Source organism: Hippoglossus hippoglossus, chromosome 16, assembly GCF_009819705.1.
Source record: "Hippoglossus hippoglossus isolate fHipHip1 chromosome 16, fHipHip1.pri, whole genome shotgun sequence".
In the NCBI taxonomy this organism is placed as follows: domain Eukaryota; kingdom Metazoa; phylum Chordata; class Actinopteri; order Pleuronectiformes; family Pleuronectidae; genus Hippoglossus; species Hippoglossus hippoglossus.
This window is the reverse complement of record NC_047166.1, coordinates 4380541-4404502: the sequence shown is the minus strand read 5'-3', so window position 1 is coordinate 4404502 and position 23962 is coordinate 4380541. Positions and strand designations below refer to the sequence as shown.

The 23962-nt window shown below is 44.6% G+C and overlaps 1 protein-coding gene across 1 annotated transcript; it reads right to left on the bottom strand.

Annotated features, from left to right (window-relative positions):
- Window positions 1–317: 317 nt before the first annotated feature.
- mtmr11 (myotubularin related protein 11) lies at window positions 318–23674 on the bottom strand. Its single transcript, XM_034610034.1, has 17 exons — window positions 23227–23674; window positions 14507–14576; window positions 9069–9205; window positions 8807–8876; window positions 8267–8406; window positions 7830–7914; window positions 7044–7191; window positions 6577–6664; window positions 5825–5913; window positions 5405–5532; window positions 4206–4284; window positions 3566–3636; window positions 2580–2752; window positions 2230–2400; window positions 1849–2067; window positions 935–1252; window positions 318–845 (listed from the first exon to the last, which is right to left on the bottom strand). Exons 1-17 carry the CDS (start codon window positions 23281–23283, stop codon window positions 387–389), a joined length of 2502 nt encoding a protein of 833 aa, XP_034465925.1. The 5' UTR covers window positions 23284–23674; the 3' UTR covers window positions 318–386.
- Between the last annotated feature and the right edge of the window lie 288 nt (window positions 23675–23962).

The following is a 23962-nucleotide window of genomic DNA, read 5'->3' as shown; positions in this document are numbered from 1 at the left end:
ACCGAGTTTCAGATCCTGCAGTTTGCTTATGAACAGTTTGTCTTGGTCATTATTATGAAGCATCTTCTTTTTGCTTGTCTGCAGTTGGATATATTTAATTAGAGGGAAAGCTTAACACCATGTTTTGTTTCTATAAAATATAAAACAGTTGTCACATTTCTTAAATACAGTACAGACGATAAATAGCAGAGTAAAGGGCTCTAACGTGGATTGTTTCCTCCTCCTGCACTGGGCTGCACCCTGTAGTTTATTAAAATGGTGTTTGACAGGAAACACATGCCTGCGTCACCTCACTTCTTGAGGGTGACTTTGTTTCGGTGTCATGTTGTGCAGACGGGAAGTGCAATGGTCTGTATCGCATGTGGGAACAGTGACGACGAGGGTCATCAGGAAGCTATCGACCCGTTGCTCTTTGGCAGCTTGGCGTTACTGGGCACTGGGTAGTACCGCTGGTCAGGACGGGCCTCCGCTGATGAAGAGTGCCCAAACAGGAAGGTGTGCTTGCTGCTGCTGCCGCCACTACTGTCCTTGTGGCTTGGTCTGGATGGTGGGGCTGCGGCTGGCGGAGGAGGGCCCCTCGAGGTCTGGTGGTTGGTGGAGGTAGGAGGGGGCGCCGCCCGGGTCACCCCCGTGCCGTGAGGCCTCGAAGCCGGGAAGAGGAAGGTGCCGTTGTTGGTGTTTTGGTTCAGGTTGGTGTCGGGCCGCCGGCGCTCGGCTGGCTTGACGGGCGAGTTCTCCTCTGTGGTGGTGGACACTTGTGCCAGTTTGTCTTTGAGCAGCTGCACCTCCCTGGCGAGTCGCTCCACGGGGTGGGGGTGGTTGGCAGCGATGGGGTGGGAGAATGCCTGGGGATGAAGAGCAACACGGTCAAATTATCACTCAAATCAAATCTCCAAGACGTCTGGTGATGTTTGGTATTGTTCGTTGTTCCTACCTGTGCATGGAGCGCCCCCCGGAGGTAGCACTCCCTCCACAGACCCATGCAGGGCCCCATAAGTAGGGGCAGTAACGGCTCGTAGGGGTCAAGTGGCCCTTGAGGTCCAGAGGTGGAAGTGGGGCCCTGGGGAAGCTCAGTCAGGGACCAGGACTTCAGCAGCCGCTCCAGGCCGGGCACGCTCTCGGAGGACGGCGCCCTCCGGTGGCTCTTCTTGTAAATGCCTGAGCTGCTGCTGCGCCAGGGAAGCAGGTTAGCAGGACAGGAGAAGGTTCCTCGAGAGAGGAGGACGACCGAGCCGGGGATGGTGTCAGTCAGCTGAGGGAGAGATGAGTCAGAGGGGGGGGGGGCAGAGATGGTAAAAGGATTTAATTCAAGCCACTTACAGAAAGTAACCCAATAAGTGATTTAAGACCTAATTCATCGGTTTCATTCACAGTTAAAAGCTTTTGTGGGTCTCAGACATGTTTTATAGAATGTGAAGTGTATGAGCTGCAGGTTTTAAATCTAAAACAATTATTTTACTGCTTATTTTACTGATCTGCATTTCTCTCTAACCAGCTCAATCATGTACAGAACTGATGGTAAGTGACATAATCATCCACCTGATACCAAAGGAATCAACCTGAATTAGTTTTGTTTTGTTGGTTTGAAGAGACAATTTCCCAGTAAATCAAGTGCTCAGATACCGAAAACCCATTAAAATGAACTGACTATATTTTCACATTTGTTAATCTGTGCAATAAAATATGCTGATCTAAAAATGATCTAAACTAATATCTGTCAATGTACAAAACAGATTTTAAATCAAACACAGCAGACAAATCAACATCTCATGCCCGTGACTGTTGAACTGACAGCTCCCAATCGTGGCCACCAGAGGGTGTGTTGCATCATGGGAAACACGGTCCTACCTTGTGTGTGTCTGGGTTTGTGTTGAGGTTTCCGTTGAGCAGCGGTTGGAGCGGTGGGGTCGGGGGGACGGGTTGAGTGAAGCGGTCTCTCCTGGGTTTGCTGTACTGCAGAGCCCAGTCCCACACGGGAGGCAGAGGAGGATCTGACGGATCTGAGGAAGAGTCCGGATGATGCACGTCTCTCCAGCCGTTGACAGGCGTGTAGGACTGCCCATTGTTCTGGGTAGAGCAGGAAATAAATAAATACATACAGATGAAGATAGTAAAAATACCATAAATGACACAGAATGATTATTATCCTAATGAATACGTTTCTCAGATGAGCCCTTATGGCCCTTTTTCAGTCGTGAGACCCCAAAGCCCGTCTCAGGTGTCCCGTACCTGGGAGCGTTTGCATCTCTCTCGCTGGCAGTTGCCCAGGAAGCTGGTGAAGAGAGGCAGGTGGATGCTGTCGTGCAGGGCCAACAGGAAGTCCTCCGTCAGCTGGAAGCGAGAGGGATGCTGGGACCACAGCTGCCAGACACAGTCAAGGAAGAGCAGGAAGACCGGAGCCTACAGGGAGGGAGAGATGGAGGTTAGAGGTCAGGAAGATGAGGTCGGGTTAGAGCCTGTTCAGTATCTTAATGAACTGCCGTGCCCCCCCCCCCCCCCCCCCCCCAGTGGGAGGTGAGGCAGAGCGGTTGAAAGAGTCACAGGGAATCCAACACCCGACTGCGATGTCAGTGTCTCACCTCCTCTTTGTCGTTGTCGCGGTGGTAGTTGATGCGGCTGTAGAAGCGGTGGCCGGACATCACCCACTCCTTCTGCACCAGGCTCTGGAAGCCATACTGGGTCCGACAGTGGGGGTCACACATCACCTGCACCAGGCTGGACACCACGCAGCTCATGTCCCGGTCGTCCGCTTCTGTGAAAAAAAAAAAACATCAACGTCCGACATCACGATCAACCTGCCGGAGACGTGGGAGCAGCCGGAGCACCGACGTGTCGGGGACAATAACAGGAACACGTGGAGGTGAAAGTCGAAGGCCCGGCAGGACCGGAGGTCACCTTCACCACATGTTGAGGTTTCTGTCCAGCAGCGTTCCCTGTCACCTGATCCACCTCATTATCAGCTGCTGATCAGTTGACACCTCGACAACAAACAACAGTCGGCCTCCTCCTCTTCACAAGAGAGTTGAAGAGAGGCGACTTTCTTTCTCTGACAAAGACACTCAGACACAGTGACACTACTACAGAGCAACTCCAGGCCAGAAATACCAAATCCTCTGCAGTACCGCTTTACCTTATATTTACCAGAGAGGCAACATTCGGCCTCCAGAGAGCTAGTACATGTAGCATCAGACCACTATTCAACCTTGAGGCTCATGGGCCCACATTGCACCAACAGACCTTCGGCAGGTCAAACCAGTTAAAACAAACTGAAAGCTTACATTTGACTTTTTCCTTATGTGCAAATGTCTCAAGATGAATTTATCACAATATGTTTTACTTCATGTAATCAACATGTTTTGTCTTAACTCTCATACTGACTCCATCTCGTCTCTTATCGTGTTGCATGGAGGTCTATTGTCAGTGTGCATGTAGCCTGAGCGAGTGTGTGCGTGTCCCTGTTGCTACTTCAAGGCAAAACCCTAACGTGGGATTAATGGGAGGGAGGCTCCGTGAATAATGAATGGATTGAATAATATGAGCCGGGCTCTTGGGTCACGTGACTCACCTTGCAGTGCCACGGTCAGGTGACCGCCACGAAGCAAGCAGGCAACTTCTGATGCTTTCCTCAAACAGGACCTGGAGACAGGGGGCAGGTTGACGTGAATGTATATGATGTATAAATATATGAATATGTGAAGGAATCACATTAATGTGACAACAATATATTGTACAAATACAGAGTCATACAAAAAATACTGCAAATACTAATGTTAGAATTCTGGATGCTCAGCAGCTTTAGAAACCTTCTTAGTTAAAGGATCTAAATGCAGCTTCATTTACCTTTGGTGTTTTTTACAGTGCAAATATGTATTAACCAAATATCAGTTTGCTTCATATTTCAAATATTTTAAAGGTCAAAATTACATAAAAAGTACCTGAACATTTAAATAACAATAATTCAAATTCAAGGCAGAAAAATCGATAAATGAATGAATGTTTCGGGTATTTCTTACAACTGACATGTAAAATGTTTAACTGTTTAACTCCATTTAGTTCTTAAAACTTTTTCAGGTTTCATGGTTTGTGATTTATTGTATTTTCAAGGATTTTAGGACCTGACATCACAGTTTTCCATCAGTCAGTTAACAATTAAAGATGAAAACTTTAAAATAAATCAAACTGCAGGTCATGGACAGAGCCGTTACCTTGTGTAGTCCAGCCAGTGGGTGCTCTCCAGGGTAGATAACCATTTGTCATCAGGCACCGACACAGATGTGGAGATATCTACAAGTCAAAACAGGAACAAAACAGATCATATTCAGACACTATTACAACAAGAGCCTGAAACGTATGAGAAGAAGGAATGTGTGGATAAAAGATGACTTGACCACAGACACAACATTGAGATGAGATCTGGATGAATAAATGTGACAGACCTTTAGAAATAGAGCAGGTCGACTCCAGTGAAGATGTACTGTTGTGTTCCAGACATTAAAAAGTTCCTTTTCCAAAAGTCGTGTGCACATTTTGTAAGAAATACTATCAAGTTACAATTCAATGTCTTTAATTCCTCTTCTGAATGTTTATTAGTGTTTTACTTAAGACATCTTAGAGATCAGTCAGTCAATAAAAACATGTGACGCTCACTATGGTCATTTTATATCTAAATCTGTACATTTTAATATGTAACACTGCAGTTTACTTGTTAGTGAAAGAACAGTATTTATTTATTTAACCACAGAAAATCATAGAACTTCACTACCTCCTCAAAATGAATCATCAAGATGTGTCTTAAATGGGGCACAAAATGTAAAGTCATAATCATTTTGTCTTTAGCTGCTGTGAAGATTCAAAACCCACTGAGTCATCACTAAAAACACCAAAAACATCTGTGTGAACAATCCACTGAGCCACGAAGCACTCGGCCACAAAAGACACAACACAGAGCTGACAAATGTGGGAACTGTGATAATCAGTGACTTTTCCGGTGTGTGTGTGTGTGTGTGTGTGTGTGTGTCTGTGTGTGTCTGTGTGCGTGAGAGAGATGGGTCAGCATTTCAGTCCCAGGGCCAGTAGCTGCAGACAATCGTGGGTTTTGTAATCTTTGTTCTTACTCGACCATGGAATGTGCCGTCATGACAAAAACAACAATAAAGTCTGAATCACAAACCCTGTTGTTGTGAGCTTCCACTAAACCACCAAGACCCTAAACGACTATTTTAAAGTAATTTACTTTCAAAATGTGTGTGTGACTTGAGGTTAAACATCACATTCTGAGGTGCAACTTAAAACAGGTCCAGTTGTGTGTGCCATGTGTTTCCATGGGCGTTGTGTGTGTGTGTGTGTGTGTGTGTGTGTGTGTGTGTGTGTGTGTGGATGTTCTGAGTTCATGTGTTGTCCCCACCTCCCAGACAGAGGGCGCGCAGGCGGCTGTGAGCGAGCTGGATGTCGGCAGGCGACGGCAGCTCCTCTCCCAGCTCCACCACCACACACAGAGACGACTGGCAGCCGAACAGGATCATCTCCAGGTTCCTACAGAGAGCGGCACATCCTGCTGTCAACATCTGCAACCAGCCTGTGTCATTTTGAGATCTATAGCTGTCCTGTACAGTTTTTCTGAGGCCAACTGCAGTTTTAATGATTCATGATAAACGTGCTTGACGAGTTTTCTCTGTAAAAGATCCACATCATGATTCAGGCTGAGATAATAACTATATTTTAAGGTTTTCCAAAGTCACAGCAGTTAAGTCCAAACTACGAGTGTTCAAACTTTAATGTTACCTCTGCAATCCACATATAAACATAAAAAAAAAAAAGCACCAACCTGATGTCATCTTTCTCATGATAAATGTTGTTCTGGAAACTGGCCATTCGCAGTAGATCACTGCCTCGGGGGTGTCGCCAACACCAGCGCTGCAACATGAACAAACAGCTTCAGGCTCCATGTTATTTCCCCTGAAGGAATTTATCTCGTAATTTGTGTCACAGGAATGTTAATAAGAAGGGGAAACACTGTGGGAGATGACTGCAGCTGAGAAAGCTTGATACTATAAAACATAATAATATACACTTGGGGACGATGAGTGCTTATTTGGAGAAGATTTTGAAGAAGAAGATTTTCTCAGGTCACAACATTAAGAATTAGAATGTAATCATCTCCCTTCAAATCAAATCAGTGCTACATCAAGTTCCAAAGCAAGAAAACCAGGAGTCAAACTTGTTTTTGAGCTTTTAGGCGCTAATAAGGTTTGTTCTATCTTCGTCTGCTGTGACCTAGAAACTGTGTTTGATGCAGAAAATCCAATTGGGCGCTCTCTAATGCACTTTTAGTGGGTTTCTGAGAATCACAACCTTTTATAGCAAAATGTAGAAGAAGTTCTTAACAAATACAGGAATGACACACACTTAAACCTAACTTCTCAAGCCCAGGACCATATAGAAAAGATAAATATGTCATTGTGGCTGTAAGAATATTGCTCACATGTTTAAGAAATGACTTCATGGACCAGTGTCAAAATGAATGGTGGTAAATTAGGTGTCAGGCTGAATCAACATCTCGAAGCTAAGTGCACTCACAGGGATTCGACCTTCGTTGAAGTGGGCGAAGCTTTTCTTCAGCTCGGTGTCAAACACCTTGTGTGGAACAACGAGGAACCTCGGGAGGCTGAGGGGAAACAAAACGCTCGGTTTTAATGATGAAGTAGAAACAGAGGAGATGTGAAAGATGCTTTGTTAATAAACACAGACAACTCTGAGCTTTCAGAGCACATTAACTCAGAGTGGTCTCATTTGTGTTGTTTCTAAAAGATTGTTCTTGGCTCTGCCGAAGATTCTCATTTAAAAAACACTGTTTCCCAAATGTTCCTGTCAAGGACTCGCAAATATATGCATCCACACATTTCTTAAAACCTGTTTTGTCAGTGGATATAATTTGACTCATAATGTCACGTTTGCCTGTTTGCTTAGGCTGCAACACACGAACCGTAGAAGAGCTTGTTTAAAACTTCATATTCAGTCACTTTCCACCTTGGGCGTGAATTTACCTGGTGGACATCTCAAAGCGGTCGTTCACCGAGCTGACTCTCCAGCCACTGGCCCCGCAGCGCTCCAGCTCCTGCTCCAAGTCCGAGGCCGACTCGAACCAGTTCATGTGGGCGTCTCGACGACGGTTGCTTAGAAACTGCTTCATTTCTAGAGAACGGGAAATGATTCAAACACATCAGTTGAGCTGTTTGTTTTTTCAGATGAATAAAACATCTTGTGCAAATACTGTTCTGGTTGTTGCTATGCAGAGGCTGCAGAGCCCGGAGACAGTTCATGATGATACTGTTTTTCAGCAGGCTTCATATAAAACAGGTATGCAGCCATTTTGGGAAGACGCACTCACGACACCCTGGACAAACTTGACCCGTAGGGCAGAGTTGAACTATAGGTTATCTAACAACTTGTATCGAGGGAGGGGCTTGCATTATTTATCCAGCAGCTGCCAGTGAGTCCACCACAGCCTGGTCAGCCTTGCTTAGCTTTAACATAGCATGATGTATTGTGCAGACAGGCTCGTATTTCCCTGTATAGGTTGAAGAGAAGAGCCGGTGGAGCTTCTGCTTTGTTAACAAGACGTACGTACGGCGTGTCCTATTTGTTGAAATAGATTAGGACCGATTCCACAACATTACATTTAATTACAAAGGCTTAATCTTCCCCAATCACTGTGAAGATCAGCCCTGAAAACCCTGAGTGAGTCTGTTTCAAACCACATCTCACATCTGGACATGGTTTCAAAGACTGGGTGGTTGTAAACATGTGGATCCAAACATCAAGGCACTCACCCACACTGCCCAGAGCAGCGTTCTGGAAAGATAAGACCGACCCTGGTTTCAGAGGCTGGTAGGTCTTGGCGATGGTGTAGGTTATCTGAGGAGGGAGACGACAGAGAGCGCATCAACATGACAAAGGTCGTCAGCTTTCAAACATGGAGGGCACCGCATCAGATCAGTGGTCTATGGCACAGATCGGCTTCTCTAGGCAAAGGTCTTCAGGCTCTGAAATAACTGATGCACAGTGGGACAGTAACCAGAGCCTGGGATCTAAGCCAAAACACACACACACACACACACACAGACACACACAGACACACACAGACACACACACACTCAGCCTGGGTTATTAACCAATTCCTGCATGCGTTAGTTCTATATATCAGCTTGGGTCATGACTGCAATGATGTCCCTACATTCCTAGATATAAGCAGGTGGTGGACACACACCTCTAAGACCTGTGCGTCAGGAGTGAGGCGGTCGAACAGGAAGCAGACGACTCGCATGTCCCGACAGTAAAGCACCAGCTCCTCCGGGGTGAATTTCAGCGAGGAGTGAGGGGTCACCAGCTTCGTCCTGTTTGGTCCCACTGCAACACACGGGAGACAGGTTTTAAATAAACAGACTCAAAGAGATTTATATTATTTAGCTTATATACATACTGTATCTATAGGTCTTAGTTTCCAACTACTTCAACTTTTCATATTGTCTAATAAATTCTCAGTTATGCTGCTTTTATCACTTGAATTAATATTATGCCACTTCAAGTTGGACATTATGACATTTGCTGAATTCACTGTTCAGCTTGTCCCTTATTGTAAGTTTGAGCCTCAGCATTATTCCAGCAGAAAGCATAATATACTGTACACGACTCTGTGACTGAACCCAAACAGGAAGTGTCACGCAGTCAATAAATCCTGAGTCACAGCACAAATTTAAACACTTTCTTTCGGTTGCCAGTGAAATCATGTGCATATGGTTTTACTTACCAACCACAACCTTCTCTATCGACGCCAAAGCCACATCGTGATCTCCCAAAAGCACCGGGTCTGCATTGTCCTGCATCATGATTATTGACAGAAACGTCTTTTACAACATTCTTCAGTTCTGAATGTTTACACATGAATATCTAAAGACTAGACTGCGACAGAGTGTGTGTGTGTGTGTGTGTGTGTGTGTGTGTGTGTGTGTGTGTGTGTGTGTGTGTGTGTGTGTGTGTGTGTGTGTGTGTGTGTGTGTGTGTTAACTCACATCAGGCTTGGGAGCGTCCTGGGGCACGAAGGCCACTCTGAAGTGAGTGCAGAAGAGAGTCCCAGACAGCCAACCTCTTCCTTCCCTGGCAGTCAGCTTCTTCCTCACCATAACAGCCCTCTGGAGAACACACTCGCCTATGGTGAGGACAAAAGGCAGATGTAGATCAGAGGCTACACGATGGGATTTATGGGTCATGCACGTCAGGAAAGGGGTTTTAGTTTGGTCTGTTTGTTTTCAGCCCTGTCCATTTGTTTGTATGTTTGATTGTAAGCAAGATTATGCAAAAATTACTCAATAAATCACCATGAATCTTGGTGGGAGGATGCGGTTTGGGTCAAGGAAGAACCAAATTAAGTTTGTGTGGCTCCAGGAATTTTTTGAACACTGTATTTTTCAACATTTTCCTTGATTTCATGGATCTTGATGAAAAAAAACAGGCATATTTAAGGGACTGATTTCTATGAGTGTGCGGAATTTGGTGCAGATCCAAATAAAATGTCAGATCTAGGGAATTTAAATGTGGTTTCATAAGGGGACTGTCGGGCCTTGGCAGGAGGTGTTTACTCTGCTGAGAGCGCCAGAAGAATTATGACTATGTTTGACCTCTCATCTTGCATAGCTGAGTGTGTATTGGAGGTGGGTGGGGTAAATTCTGGTGAGGGGAAATAACAGGAAGTGTACAGACAGAGAAACAACAGGCAGTGGAAGTTCACTGAGCGTAGGCTGGAGGGAGTGGGTGTAACAAGCCCCCTGAAATAAAAAGATGTGTCTTTCTGTTGTTGCTTATTGTCCTCGGGCCGTGGTGGACAGGTAGGGAGGAGCAAGAGGAGCAACAAAAGCAACACATGACAGGAACTGTTGGGTCTGAATTACATAACAGCAGAGTTGTTGTCAAAAAGCCAAAACTACATGAGTGAAAAACAAATTCAAACGGCGTCAGTTTTTCAAATGTGCAGCTGAATATCAACACATGACACGGAAAGAACCAGATTTTCTAACTTTCAGAAATGTGATCTAAAATGTTGTGATCTTCAAAATTGAACTCAGTGGATATTTTTTGAAAAAAGTTAATAACATTAACTTGTGTTGTGTTGTGTAAGCAAAGATCAATGACAGAGCGACACACAGCAGGTTCCCTCAGTCGAGAGCAGGAAGGATGTGGAGGAGTCAGATGACAATCAGCTTCTGTGTGACAGCAACTTCAAATGAAACCTTAAATATACAGATCTTCAGACCTGAACAAACTTATTTTAGCTCTACTTTGGAATCCGAAACAATATGAAAAATATGTATTGTATGTGTGAAGGACTTAATTAGTAATCTACAGATACTGTGAGAAAAGCAACTGAAATTCCACAACTAAGATTCCCGAAAGACAAATCTTACACACAAACACAGATTAATCCTCTCAAAGAAAAACAAGAAGGAAAACTCTAACACCGAGGCCCTGACCCACTGACACTATGCACACCGCAGTGAGACGGCACATTTACAATAGCCTCTTGCTGGGATACAAAGCCTATGCCCGCTAGAGTGTGGGTTTCCATGGTAACAGAGTCTGTGCTAGGGTAGGAAAAAGAAAAGGACTTTCTGTCCACGACAAGCTAAGAGCAGCGGTTTGGCCGGACCCACGGCGAGGAAAATGTTTTTATTTCATTTCAAAAAGACAGGACCGCTGTTTCCTCTAAAATGAAATGTAACATTCTGAGGAAACAACAAAATCTTCAGTCGCACATGTGGAACTGTCTCGGCCCTAAAATCCTAAACGACAGCAGAGCCGCTGTGGGGCTGAGCCCAGTCTCTGCAGAATTCTCTCAGCCTAATGACTGTTTTGGGGGGATACCAACGCACAAACAGGAAACAACCGTTTTTTACACATGAAACAGTTGCTGTGTAATCTGAGAGGATAGGAGGAAGAGGAGACTTTACTTCCAACGCCATAATTTGCTCATTGCACAAGAGGAGTTTAGATCTATTGGGCACGGCCTGTTATTATTCTTTTACCCTTTAAATCATGGATCAAAACCTGAGGTTGGACTTGTGAATTAAACCTGACCACACATGATCTAGCAACAGAGATTTAAGACGCTGGGGGACTGTGAACACACGTGAACTCTTGTTGAGAGTTTGTCTTTTAAAAGGACAATCTGTGTCATTTTAACGTCTTCCCCGGGTGCAACAGAGCACAAAACAATCCTCTGGCCTGGAGATTTAAGAGCTGGAGGAGAAAGGGAGAGGAAGACACGGGGACAGAGGCCTGTGGCCCTGTTTGCATTCTTCAGTGAGAGTTAGAAATCTATGAGTCAGCTGAATAATTGAAGGTGTTTGATGTCCTGAATAAATAAAATGTTTTATGTTCTTTCTGCAGAGCTCCAGTTATAGTGCTGCACTAATAACGTGTGAGCGACCTTTTGAGTTTTGATTTGTTGCAAAGCAGAGAAAAGAAACTAAGAAGAAATGCTGTGCCTCGAGGAAATAGCTGTATTTTAAACACACTGATTTTTCTTGTCTTTGATAAACAAGGTCTCACGTGAAGCAACGATGTCGAGTCTGACAGGTACAGCTCCCGTTACTCTTCAAGAATAATAAATCAATTTAAGAGAGTTTTTAGAGAAGAGCTCAAGAACTGGTTTAATATGCTCCCTTGAATTAGATGTGTACATGTATATAATATGTCGTTCCCATAGTTTAAATTTGAGTTCCCCCCTCGGTGTTTCAGCTGTTTCTGTTGACGTTGTGGTCACTGAATCGGACACGAAGAGAGAGCAACCTGGAGGATCAGCCTGAGAAAATACAGCTGAGAGACATGTGGACCACAGCCTCTGATTTATTTGTTTTCATCCACATTTGTTCCTCATTTTCAACTAGAATGCGTGAAGAACAAACGGTCTCTGCCTCCTCAATCCTCCACTGGGATGAAGAGTAAAGAGCAGGAACAGCTTGCACTGTATGTTACGTCTATAGGGATACAGTACACAGTCAGTAGATAGAAGCCACGTTCACTGTGTGCTATCAGATCCAATCAGATCTGGAGATACCATCCCAGTTAGTATTCCCACCAAGTTTAGAGAAAGTCCATCCAAATGCGTGTTTGTGTTATTTTGTACACAAACACACAGTCAGGGGTGAAAACAACACGGTGCATGCTGGCACAGCCGGGAGCCACAGAAAAACCCTCAGTGTCAGTTGTGTTAATAAACAGCACAACATTTAAAGAAGACCTCTCAGTTGACTAAATACAGCGCAGAGAACACAACAAAGTCCATTTATTGCAACAGTTTGAAGTTCCTCTGTTATGTATTGATTATCAGATGAACACTGTGTCCTGCTTCTGTCCAGTTATGGAGAACATACTGCAGAATAACATTTCTAAGTCCCAGAAACAACAAAGAATCAAATCCCTTTTTTCAATATCAAGATCGAGACCTACGTCAATGCTCTCTTGTCTCTTGTCCATCAATCAACAAGGTATAATGCTGATTGACAGCTGATAAATCCTACAGTAACATTAGCCTGTGGAGAAAGGGGATGGGGGAGTTGCTCTGAAGGGGTCCTGGCCTCTTGGCATTGTGTGTGTGAATGAACAGCCCCTTTCCCCACTCAGCACTGGAAAGGTACATGATCTACTTATGGCTGTTGGAGCTGTCCTGACCTGTTCGCCCTCCCGTAGGCCGGCTCGGTTTCTGCAGTCCTGTGTCCCTGTGTCACATGAGAGCGCCGCAGATCCCTGAGCCCTGCCTGTTAACTACTGACAGAACGGGACGTCTTCTGCAAACATATTACTGATTCGTCATCCACGTGGTTTCACAACTTGTCCCCGCTTCTCGTTTGAGGCCGCATGAGTTTAATTTAATCCTTAACACGACCTAAATTGCTGTGTTATTATTGATATGAGAGCTATCTATTCTGTTTTTACAGTTAGTTGGAGAGAAGACATCCTTTAGCAGAGAGTGTGCATGTGTGTGTTTGAGAGAGAAAGGGAGTCCGCAGGTGCAATGTGAGCTCGTAACGGCAACCCTGACTAGCGCCTCCTTTGTGTCTGAAAGGGAAATTGTTCTCACAAATTGTCACTTAACACTGCAGCGGGAGCACAGAGCCAGGTTTCCCTGCTCCAGAATATGAATCCACTTTTGGAAAGAAATGCAGTGAGTAACTTTAGCTCAGAGAGGAGCTAATAAAGCAAATGACGAAAGAGCCTAAAAAAAGCACAAACGTGCTGCCAATATACATCTGTCCTCTTCTTGCTCCTACTGTTCAACAGGTCCTCGTGGACAGCTGTGTTTTATAATCTGCCTGGAATGAAGGTGGAGAAAGGAAAGAATGAGAGGGCAAAGAGAAGTGTACAGTGTTGTTGGAGATGGAGATGAAGCTGAACGCCAGCAGGGGGAAAAATGTGAAGTAGAGAGTGGACATTTCACAGTGAAATGTTAACGGCTAAGAATAGGATCTGTGTGAGGGGCTGTCAGGCAGCAGCAGAGTCTGGAAAGTATTTGATAAAAACACACAGCTGGAAAACAAATTAGACTAAGTCAATGGAATAAGGAAGGAAGTGTGTGCGTGTATGTGTGTGTGTGTTTGTTCAGACAGGAAAATGTGTGCAAGTGTGATGTTAGTGCATATGTTTGCAACTGAGTGTCAATAATTCCCACTATGCATCATCTAATACAAAAATACTGAGATGTTAAAAATCTAGCTTCACTAGGCGGAAAAAAACACATTTATTGAATAAATAAAAGGATAAAAAGTATTAAAAAAAAAGGTGAAGATGAAAATATGAAAAAGAAAAAGAAGGAGGCGTCATAAACTTGCCTCACACACGTTTACAGGTTTTTTTCTCCAGTACAAATCAGGCCACTACAACTCCTCCACACACAATGAACCAGAATGTCTCTCAGTAGAGCTCCTACCTGCACCGAGGCCCAACCGTCTCCTTGAATTCAATCAAGCTGCACCACATTACACAGACTCTTAGATATCAGTCCCCTAGTGCCTATGATTTAAGATACATGCATTACTCATTGGGAAAGCTCACAATGTTGAGTGAGGAGAGATTCATGGATCCGCCCCAGCAGATGATTTCCCATCTCAAAAGGCGGCGCACCTGCTGTGACATTCCTGGTCCAGGTGCGGCTACATGTGCAATACGGTCATTTCAAACTGTGCATGCAGCAGCAGCAGTTTTCTACCCAGTGTTATAGAGAGTTCATATTTTGTATGAAGCTGTTGCAGCAGCAGCAGCTTGTTAACCAAAGTCCAAACTGCAAGGTGTTGTATTATTCAGCGCCTTTATAGGCCTCGTGTGCTTGATTGCCCGCAATGTCGGCTACAGACTGATTAACTTGAATTGCTATTTGTTCAGTCCATGCAGGATGTGTGGATTTGTCAGAAGCACAGGTTTATAAATGATCCTGACGTACTTGAAGGCACGATCTTACCTGGAAGGCAGCGCAGTCCAAACACATCTCGGCTCCTCGCGTTCACCCCGCTCTGACTCAGCATCCTCTCCTGTGAGAGACAAACACACATCTGACATTCAGCGTTGGTTTCCACAGCAACTGTTTTTACTTTACATATCATTGCAACAGACGGGAGAGGTTAGGTGCTTAGATTTGTTATTTCAGGACATTTTAGAAGCTGCTTATTACTTTTCATGTTGTGTTTCGGATGAGAAAATCAATACCACATGATCATCTGCACATAAAATATGAAGCTGGAATAAGTTACAACAAGTTTTGCTTTTGCCGTTGGACTGATCCAGGACTCACTGTTTTCAGTCTAAACCAAGCAACTAAATAATAAAATGAAATTGACCTTTTTCATTCAACTCTCGACAAGAAACCAAAAAAGCTTATTTACCAAAATGTCAAACTATCCATCTCAAGTCACATCATTTCGTCAACTACCTCACAAGAACTTCAACACCCTGAATATGAAAGCAGTGTTCATTTGAGAGAACAGACCTTTTAACATGTGCTATTTGTTTGCACAGGAGATACACATGTAGACTACCCAGCACACACTCGGCCCACGGACAGAGCCTCGTGTCACCTTTGGTCTCTATTTGATTATATTTAAATTAATTTTCTACGTCTGCTTCTGTCAACAAAGCCTGGCTCGTCTCAGTGGGCTCATTCTCAAAGACAAAAGAAACAAAGCCAACCGCACAACGCTCCGTGATTCTTAGTTTCCATGTTGTTGTTTGCTCTGTTTGTTCCTGCTTTTTCTATAAAAAGGCATAAAGTCCTGCGTCTGTGCAGCTCCACAGAGCCGCAGAGGTTTCTATAATCAGACTGCTGTGAGCTCACTGGCACATATGCTTCCACTTAACTTTGCTTCTAACCCCCTCTTACGAAGGCCATTTACATTTATCGGCTAGAAAACCCTGTAACGTGCCAACCCCCTGCAACGTGAGACGAGGGTATGATTATACAGGTGGTGAACAAGCTCTATATTAACACAGAAATAGAGTTAGAGCCTTGAGTTGACATCCAAGAAAACTATACGTTTCACAGCCTCAACCTTTTCTCTGTGAGCAGCTCTGGCTGAGTGTGTCCCACAATGAGACCATTATTCATTGTTGCATTTAAGGCACCGGCTTTATCCCGAAACATCAGTGTTTCTTTGAGTCAGCAGGGATGTGTGAACAATAACAACGAATCCACTGAGTCGCCAATTCTGTGCTAACAATTCTGCAGCGTGGGGAATTCTGTGTTAGCAGCCCTGCTCCTGAAAACATGACACTTTAAGCTCGTGGCCCTCCTTAAAAAACACACAGGGAACATTTAACAAAGAGGACCTTTGCTCCCCATCAAGGCAGCAAAATCACACTTATTTATAACGGGTTGTTTTCATTGCATGTGAAGGCATCTGACTGTTTCATTGAGGGATGGACAGATTCTGCAGTTTGCCATACTGTTGTCAAACTTTTCATAAAATCGTATATATGTAAAGCAAAGTGTGTTGTAAACTATTAACTGACCTTTGCCACAATTCTTATAAAACAAAAATAAGACTTTAAACTTTTAAAAGAAATTCCAACTCAAAGATTGTGATGTCATAAGCAGAAATAAAAATCAATGCAATGGAACAAAGAAGCTGATTTTCCAGAGTATGTGATGACAACAATGTCTGAGTCCATGTGAGAATACAGCAGGAAAATTCCCCCTAAACTCACAGCAGGCGAGTGAACGTGTTGATGACGTTCCTAACACCAGACGGACGTGAAACTGGAAGAAAACAAGTATCTCAGGATGAAAAAGAGGAGCTACACACGTAGAAGGCGCCAACGAAGATGTCCACTAGCAATTAGCTAATTAGGCTTCTCTCCTACATATACTTCAAGGCTGTGTTCATTTCAATAACTTCAAGATATGATTACAGTTCCAACACTTTAACTGACCGAATTTAAAGGCAGAAATCTGTGTCAGCACAAACCACCAGGGCTTTTTTCCACTATAAAGGGAGGACACTAAAATATTTACAACACTCAGTTTCTGCCAGAGCATTGTTCTTTTATTGTTTTTCATATGGTTTTAAAATGTGTCCTGCTTTCTCTCTGTCTCTCCATCAACACCCACAGAAAAACCCGCGGCTGAATTCCTTTTCCCCTTTTAACGACGTCAGCCGCCGCTCAGATCTTGTTTTATTATTCCTCTCGTGCATCCAGTCAGTTAGATCCGTCCTCTAAAGGTTGTCAAGAGTGACAAACTTGCACCTCAGGGTCTTGTGAGGCAAGTAGATAACACTGCACTTCACAAGGTGAAGTACTACCAGCGCTCCGTGCAGACTCGGATATGTACATAACGTGATTAAGGGTGATATGATCGGCTCTCCCTCCGGTAAACAAGCCCAAACTAGATTAATGGATGCTGTGAATGTGACAGTTTAATAAGAGCTACAGCAAAGGCATTAATTTGTGGATCGCAGGCATTTCTGCTTTGCTTGCGAGTTTTATGCTTGAGAGGTACAGTGGGCAAAAGAGATAAGGAAAATGGGAATGAGATAATGTCTTGGCATTAACTTAAATATAGTGTGGTTAAAGTAAGACTGCACTAGAGTCTCTGAGTCACAGGACTGTGTTTATCGCTGACGTTTCACTTTCACTGGCTTCAGCGTCAGTGCCACTTTCTCCCGTCGTTCCGCCTCCAGCCCCACTTCTGCCCTCCTCTGCTCCTTCCCTTATAATCCTCAGGGACAATAGCCAAGGTTTACTGCAGTTTCCATTGCTCATGGCTTCCCCGCTTTGCTACTGTGGCCGGCCAGGCTTCTGCAGTGAGCAAGCTTGTTTCTGCGTCTGGAACATATTTCTCTTTCCCCAAAGAACACGGGCGAAATTCACAAGAAGACACTGAGCTTCAGTTGGGACCCTGAAGAAGCCGTTGTATCACTCTTTATCCCTTAAATGTAAATCTACTGTGTCTAGAAATCTTGTTTTACGTGGAACTATAAAGGTTCTGCAGCAGCAACATAATCGACAAAAATCTTAACCCTCAAGCAACACAGCAAAAAATAGGATTTTCTCCAAACAAGGCTCAATTACTGCATTAGTAATACTTATAGTGACGTCTCAAAAAACACAGAGGACCAACATCTGTTGTTCAGACAGACAAATCTGCTTCTGAGTTAAAAGCTACTCCGTATAAAAATACACATGAGCTTAAACCAACTATTCACTGAACTGAAAGTGACACAGCAAGTTTATTTGTGTTGTCCTCGTCATTTCCTCACTTGAATGGAGACAGTCTCGCGGCAGTGTGAACTGTCTTTGAAGCAAAATGAGGGCTATGAGGTTGTGTTGCTAAATGTGGCTCACTTTGAAGCATTTCCTCTTCTTCCACTCAGAATAACGTTCGAGTTACCTCGCACATCTCTGCCACGCGTAGCCGTGCCTTTGCCTTCGTTCCTCGTCCTTCCTTTAGCAACAGACCAGCAATGATAAACTTTACTTTGCGACTAGAGAAACAGAAGACACGTACTGAAAACAAAACCGCCAAGGGCAAAGCAAATGGACAGAAAAATGCATTGAATGTTATCAGATGCTCGCAGTCCTCGGTGGAAATATGCTGCCTAGTTGAGTGTATTAACAGAACACGTCCTGCAAAAGCTGAATATCGGCCTTGATATGAGAGAACACAGAAACTACAGAAGAGATCCCAGCATTGAGGATAAAATAACAAACTAATGTTTCATGAGTTGGGAATTCTGGTGGTTAATATTTAACGTGACAATTTCTGCTTCAAACTAAAGTGAGAATCTAACTCTACCATTTTCCTGCAAAACACTGCAGCAACTAGCACAGCAGCTTCACTCTAGACACACAACAAACAGGTAATTACTGGCTTTCTTTAATTGGTGTCCCTACTGATAGACTGATGTTAGGGCAGCTGATGATGCACTGTAAGGTCAGTACAGAAGGGTTCAAAGGTCACCTTAAGCTAAATAAAACAGTGTTTGAACAAGATTAAGACTATTTACATCAAACATTAGAGTGTGTCTCATCTGCACAGGTCCAAAAAAGATAGAAACGGAAGAAGCAGACTCCATGAAGCTGAGTTATTAGGTTTGCTTGTTGTTGTGTGAGGGGAGAAGTCGTTTGTCCAGTCCTTTGACAACTGGTCTCGTCTTCACTCCATAGCTTAGGAAAGAGTAGAGGACGGCTGTGTGTTTACTGACAAACCCTGTGTACAGACTGCCATGTGGCCCGCCCAGTAGTCATCCTCAATACCTCTTCGCCTTCTAAAAAGGTGCGGCTGCTTGAATGGCAACATCTAAGTCATCAAACGCTAAACACACTGGAAAGGAGAAAGCTACACTCGAGCAAAGGCCTCGAACAACGTGCCATTATTCAAAAACTATATAATTCCTATCTGTGAAATAAAATCAAAGTGAGAATCCCAAGACTTTGCCAAACCTTTATTGGTTAGAGTAAAAAAATTGACGATGGGAGCGAGTTAGAAAAGTGAGGCTCCTTCCAGAAATTTCCTCTTAAAATTAACATTACACCCAATGGGGAAGAAAGAGCTCTATGCTCTAGCACAGTCCTCAAACAACTGCTTCTTACTCAAAAACTATAAGTCCCATCTGTGACAAAAAGAAACCGGGAGAATCCCAAGACTTTGCCGAACACATGGATATCTTTTTTATTGGTTAGAGTTAAGAAATGGGATCGTGGGAGCGTGTTAGATTAGTTGACTGATTTGCTCCTTCCAGAAATTTCCTCTCAAAATTAACATTAGACCCAATAGAGAGAGGCAACGGAGAACTAAAGTAAAAACAAAATGGATACAGCCAGATGTTTAGCTCTGATAGATATCATAGTGACACCATTACCGACCGAGCTGCACGTTTTGATGTATTTTCTGTGCATGTACGTGCATAGTCACACATAATAACAGGGCACCATTGCAGGGGAGAGTGTCAACTAAATGGCTTGAGTAATGAAAACGACGAATATTGAACATTTTAAGTGGCACATAATCCATCCATCCATTATCTGTATCACTTTGGAAGGTCCCGGGGGGAGCTGGAGCCAATCCCAGCTCACGTTGGGCGAGAGGCGGGTCACACCCAGTGTAGCGCTGGGCCAACATCCAGAGACAAACAACCATTCACTCTCACATTCACACCTACGGTCTATTTAGTCTCCAATCGACCTAACCCGCCCAATCTGCACGCCGGAGAAAACCCACAGAGACAAGCCTGGCACATAATCTGACTCTGAAATGTTATTGTGACAGTAATCTGCTCTGACAGCTCGGCTCCCAAGAGGGAAACTACCAGAGCCACTCTATATACACTGAAAACAGACAAACAGCAGAGACTCTCAAGACACGGCTCTTTCACTGGTGAATAGCGCCACTGGTTTAATTATCACCCAACGCCAGATCGATGCAGCCGCTAATAGAACCATAAATCTGCTCTGGTTCTAAGAGGAGCCCATTGTTGTGTTCCCTTTTAAAAAGCTCCAGAGGTTCGGTTGCTGCCTGTGAATGTGACGCCTGGATCCTGTGGGAGTGGGAGTGGGTGACTGTGCCGCTGTGGCTCACTACTATCAGCCTCAGATCTGTAGCCACTCTGAATAGAGCTCAGATGATCCCTCCTCTGGCATTTTTGCTTCTGTGGAGCTTTGTGCTGCAGTGCCTTTCATGCTGGCTGCCTCCAAGCTGGGAGATGCAGATAGCGTGAACTCGGGGGGGATAGTCAGTCACAGACAAAATAAGCCTGTATAATAATAACCCTTACGTAACATTTATGTACTGCTGTCCTTTTGTTCGTATGACACGAGTTAGTAAAAAAAATGTCAACAACAACTTCAAATATTTCCAAGTTCAAGCTTAATCATTGCTTTTATCATTTGATGGAATTTGAAGGTTTTGCCTTTTGATTCAGAAAACTTAATATTACAAATTTGATGGCAGACTGACTTGGAATAGGGAGCATGGTACTGCTTTCTTTCGCCACCGCCAAAAACCAGCGTTTATCTCAAATATTCAGCCAGAAAACTTTTTAAAATATGCAGAATTCTAAACAGAGTTTTGTGTATTTGTTACAGCGACGGCTCTTCTGGTTCAGGAAGCCGGGGATCGTGGGAAATATCCAGTGTTCAGTGGTGTTTCAGTTCTGCTACACACTCAGAGCTCCACTCAACACATTGATAGGCTGTTTTTTTCTCTATGCATGAAAACCACTTAATTGCTCGGACACAGAGCCCAACAGAATCAATCACCACCTGGGATTGCTGAGTGCGCTGTTGCTGAGTAAACGTTACAAATCACAGTGTTGCATTGAAACAAATGAACTACTTAATTAAAAAAAGTATAATTGGTCATATTTCATAGCATCCAAAATGGCTTGGGTGGCTTTAACTGCGAAAGGAAGAAGATTCACAGCCATCTGGTCCAAATTCAGCCCGTGATTGGATGTGATTTTCTGAGTTTTCAGTCCTAACACATGCTCATGGATGTGAAACCCACAAGGTTGTGTGGGTGTGCTGTTCACGTAATCTCCACAGCCTCCTGCTCCACATCCCCATATCTGAGCCTCAGACACATTCTGATACAGGCACACACATGGGATTCCTCTGGTGAGCAGCTGTGAGGATTTCTGAGCACCTAATTCTGAGGTTATCGAATTCAAACCCCTCTAACTCTCAGCGGCTGTCTCCATGGCGACAGCCAGATGTTGGGCAGCACACATCACCCCCCCCCTACTCCTCATGAAAGCCTTGCCCGAGGGCAGAGTAAAGAGGCATCTGTTACTGTTTCCCCGCGGCTGCTGAAAATAACCACGAGGGAAACAAAAAGCCAGGCAACACAAAGCCGTGCCAGGAGGCTGCTCCCAAAAGAACCAGGCGGCTCCTGAGCACGTTCATGTCGTGTGTGTTCACTGCTTTGTGCTGTCTATCAGACCAACGAGTTCTCCTGGCCTCTGTCCTCAGGGGCACGTAGAGAGAGACCGGTTCTCTCTGATCATTACCCTCCATCACGGCAGTAATGTTTTCATCCCGGTCTGTTCATTCTGTCAGAGAGATAACACAGAAACTACAGGACAGATTCCCATGAAACTCAGTGGAAGGATGGGATATGGGCGGAGAAAGAACCCAGTAAATTTAGGAAGGCATCACTTTCTTTCTTTCTTTACATTGCGACACATTTTCACCAGATTTCTGGGGAATAATTCATGAATCTTGATGAAAAGATAGTCTGTGTAATATGGTGCAGCGTGATTGTTGAGCCTTGGCAGAGGTATTTATCTATTGTGCCATTCTAGGTTGAAATGTAGCAACACATCACCGACACCTGAAAGCAAATGAAAGTAGCAGCTCTGGAAATTAGAAGCAGATGAAACTACAACCATTAGTTGCAGTTCACCGTCTGTGCCAGACAGTCTGTGAATCCTATATGAGGGAACCCCCTCCCCTGCCAGGAGCGGTGATTAACATTCACCGGCTATTCTCTCTGGCCCCTTTAAGACGTGCAGCCACAGAGAATGACAAAATGTACCTAAACAGCAAAGATGCATCCCCCTGTTGCAAACTGTTTTCAGCTTAGTTTCCCCTCTATAATGTTGCTATCCTGACCTGTGAATAAAAACAACATGAGACAGCCCACAGCCTCACACAGTGATCAGAGGAACCTCCGAGCAGGGACTGTATATTTATAGTTTAGCAAGGTGAATGATGGTCCGGTGTTTCCTGCATCATGACAGTGTCTGCTTCCTGACCTCGTGGTGTTTCATCACATGAGGAGTCGGGGATGAGATCAGCCAGTAAACTGAAACCTCTTCAGACAAGAACTCCAAAGAATATCCACAGAATAAGGTCCGAACCTTTTCTCCGGTGTGAGACACGTACAATACTGGCGTTGGTCCTTATCACCAAAAGCTCTCTTGACATCTTCGTCACTAAATCGGACATTACCAGGAGTTTCTACTCTTCTTCTGCTTTCTCCCATAGAGCCCCTCTGGACAATGTCAGGAGATCATCCAGAGTTTAGTGCAGAGCTCAAACCTTCCACCGAACGATGTTAAACCCATAAATCAACTGCATGATCTCCCTCGATGTATGATTTTCTATCTGTAAAACTCAAAAGGGCTCATGTGCAATCCACCACACTGTAAACACTTGGCTCACACTGTATATATATATATATATATATCATCTCTCTTCTCATTATATATATATATATATTCATATTTCATTGCATTTGTATTGAATGTTTACTTTTATATTACCTATACTATCTGCATTTGTTGCTGTGCTGCTGCAACACAACCGTGGGACAAATAAAGGATTATCTTATCTTATCTTATCTCCTCATACTGAAGTTCACAAGTCCCTCAACAAAAACAGACTGAGAACAACATGGGTCCAAGCTTTATCTGCATCTCATCTGAACTTCACTGAGCTCCTCCAGTTTCATCTCCTCCTCTCCTTCTACAAAGTCCCAGAACAGAACCAGGAGGAACCAGGAGGAACCGAAGGCTTCTCGCCGCATGTTTCCTCCTCTGAAGGAACCTCAGCAGGAACCAGCAGCTCCAGTCCCAGGTTTGAACCACGAACCCCAGCGGCTCAGGACCTCTGGACCCGAGGAGAAGCGGTCCGCTCGTGTGTCTGACGCCGGGGTCTCCACAGGAGGCTAGTTAGCCGCTAACTTACCTTGATGTCCGGGAGCATCTGCCTCACTTTGAACGTGGTTTTGGATCCGGTCAACATGTTTTCAAACGACGACGACTCGGCCCCGCGGCGACGAGCGGAATCGAACTCACGGGGAGACGCGTCCAAACAAAAGCCGCGTTGTCGGTGGTTGTTGTCGGCTAACGGTCGAGTTAGCGCCCGGCTCCGCTCGCTTCGTTTAGCCGAGGACAGCCCGGTGCACACGCGGGGGACAGAGCTCCGGTTCCCGCTGCGGTTCGCCTGTGTCACCGGCCGCTGAGGACGAGACCAACTCTTCTGGGTCTTTCCATCGCTGCTCGCTCAGACAGCGGCTCGAGTCCCGACCCCTCACACGCCCATTGGAGGCAGAGCCCACCCCGCTGGAGAGAGCCCTCCTCCGGCCACAGACACACACACACACACACAGCTACTGACGGTGTGTGTTGTTGTTAACTGACGGAGAGATGTCACACACACACAGTGTAACACAAACAAACACACTCAGTCACTGACGGTGATGTGTTCTCTCTCTCACACACACACACACACACACACACACACACACACACACACACAAACAGCTACTGACGGTGTGTGTTGTTTTTAACTGACGGAGAGATGTCACACACGCACACACACACACACACACACACAGTGTAACATACACACAGTGAAACACACACACACACACACAGTGAAACACACATACATACAAGCAGTGTGATACACACAGTGTAAC

Coding starts and splice junctions, on each gene's coding strand:
- mtmr11 (XM_034610034.1), bottom strand. CDS start 23,283: ATGTTGACCGGATCCAAAACCACGTTCAAAGTGAGGCAGATGCTCCCG. Junction 8,407..8,806: donor GATAGAGAAGGTTGTGGTTG/GTAAGTAAAACC, acceptor CGTGTGTTGCAG/TGGGACCAAACAGGACGAAG. Junction 4,285..5,404: donor GCGCGCCCTCTGTCTGGGAG/GTGGGGACAACA, acceptor TTTGACTTGTAG/ATATCTCCACATCTGTGTCG.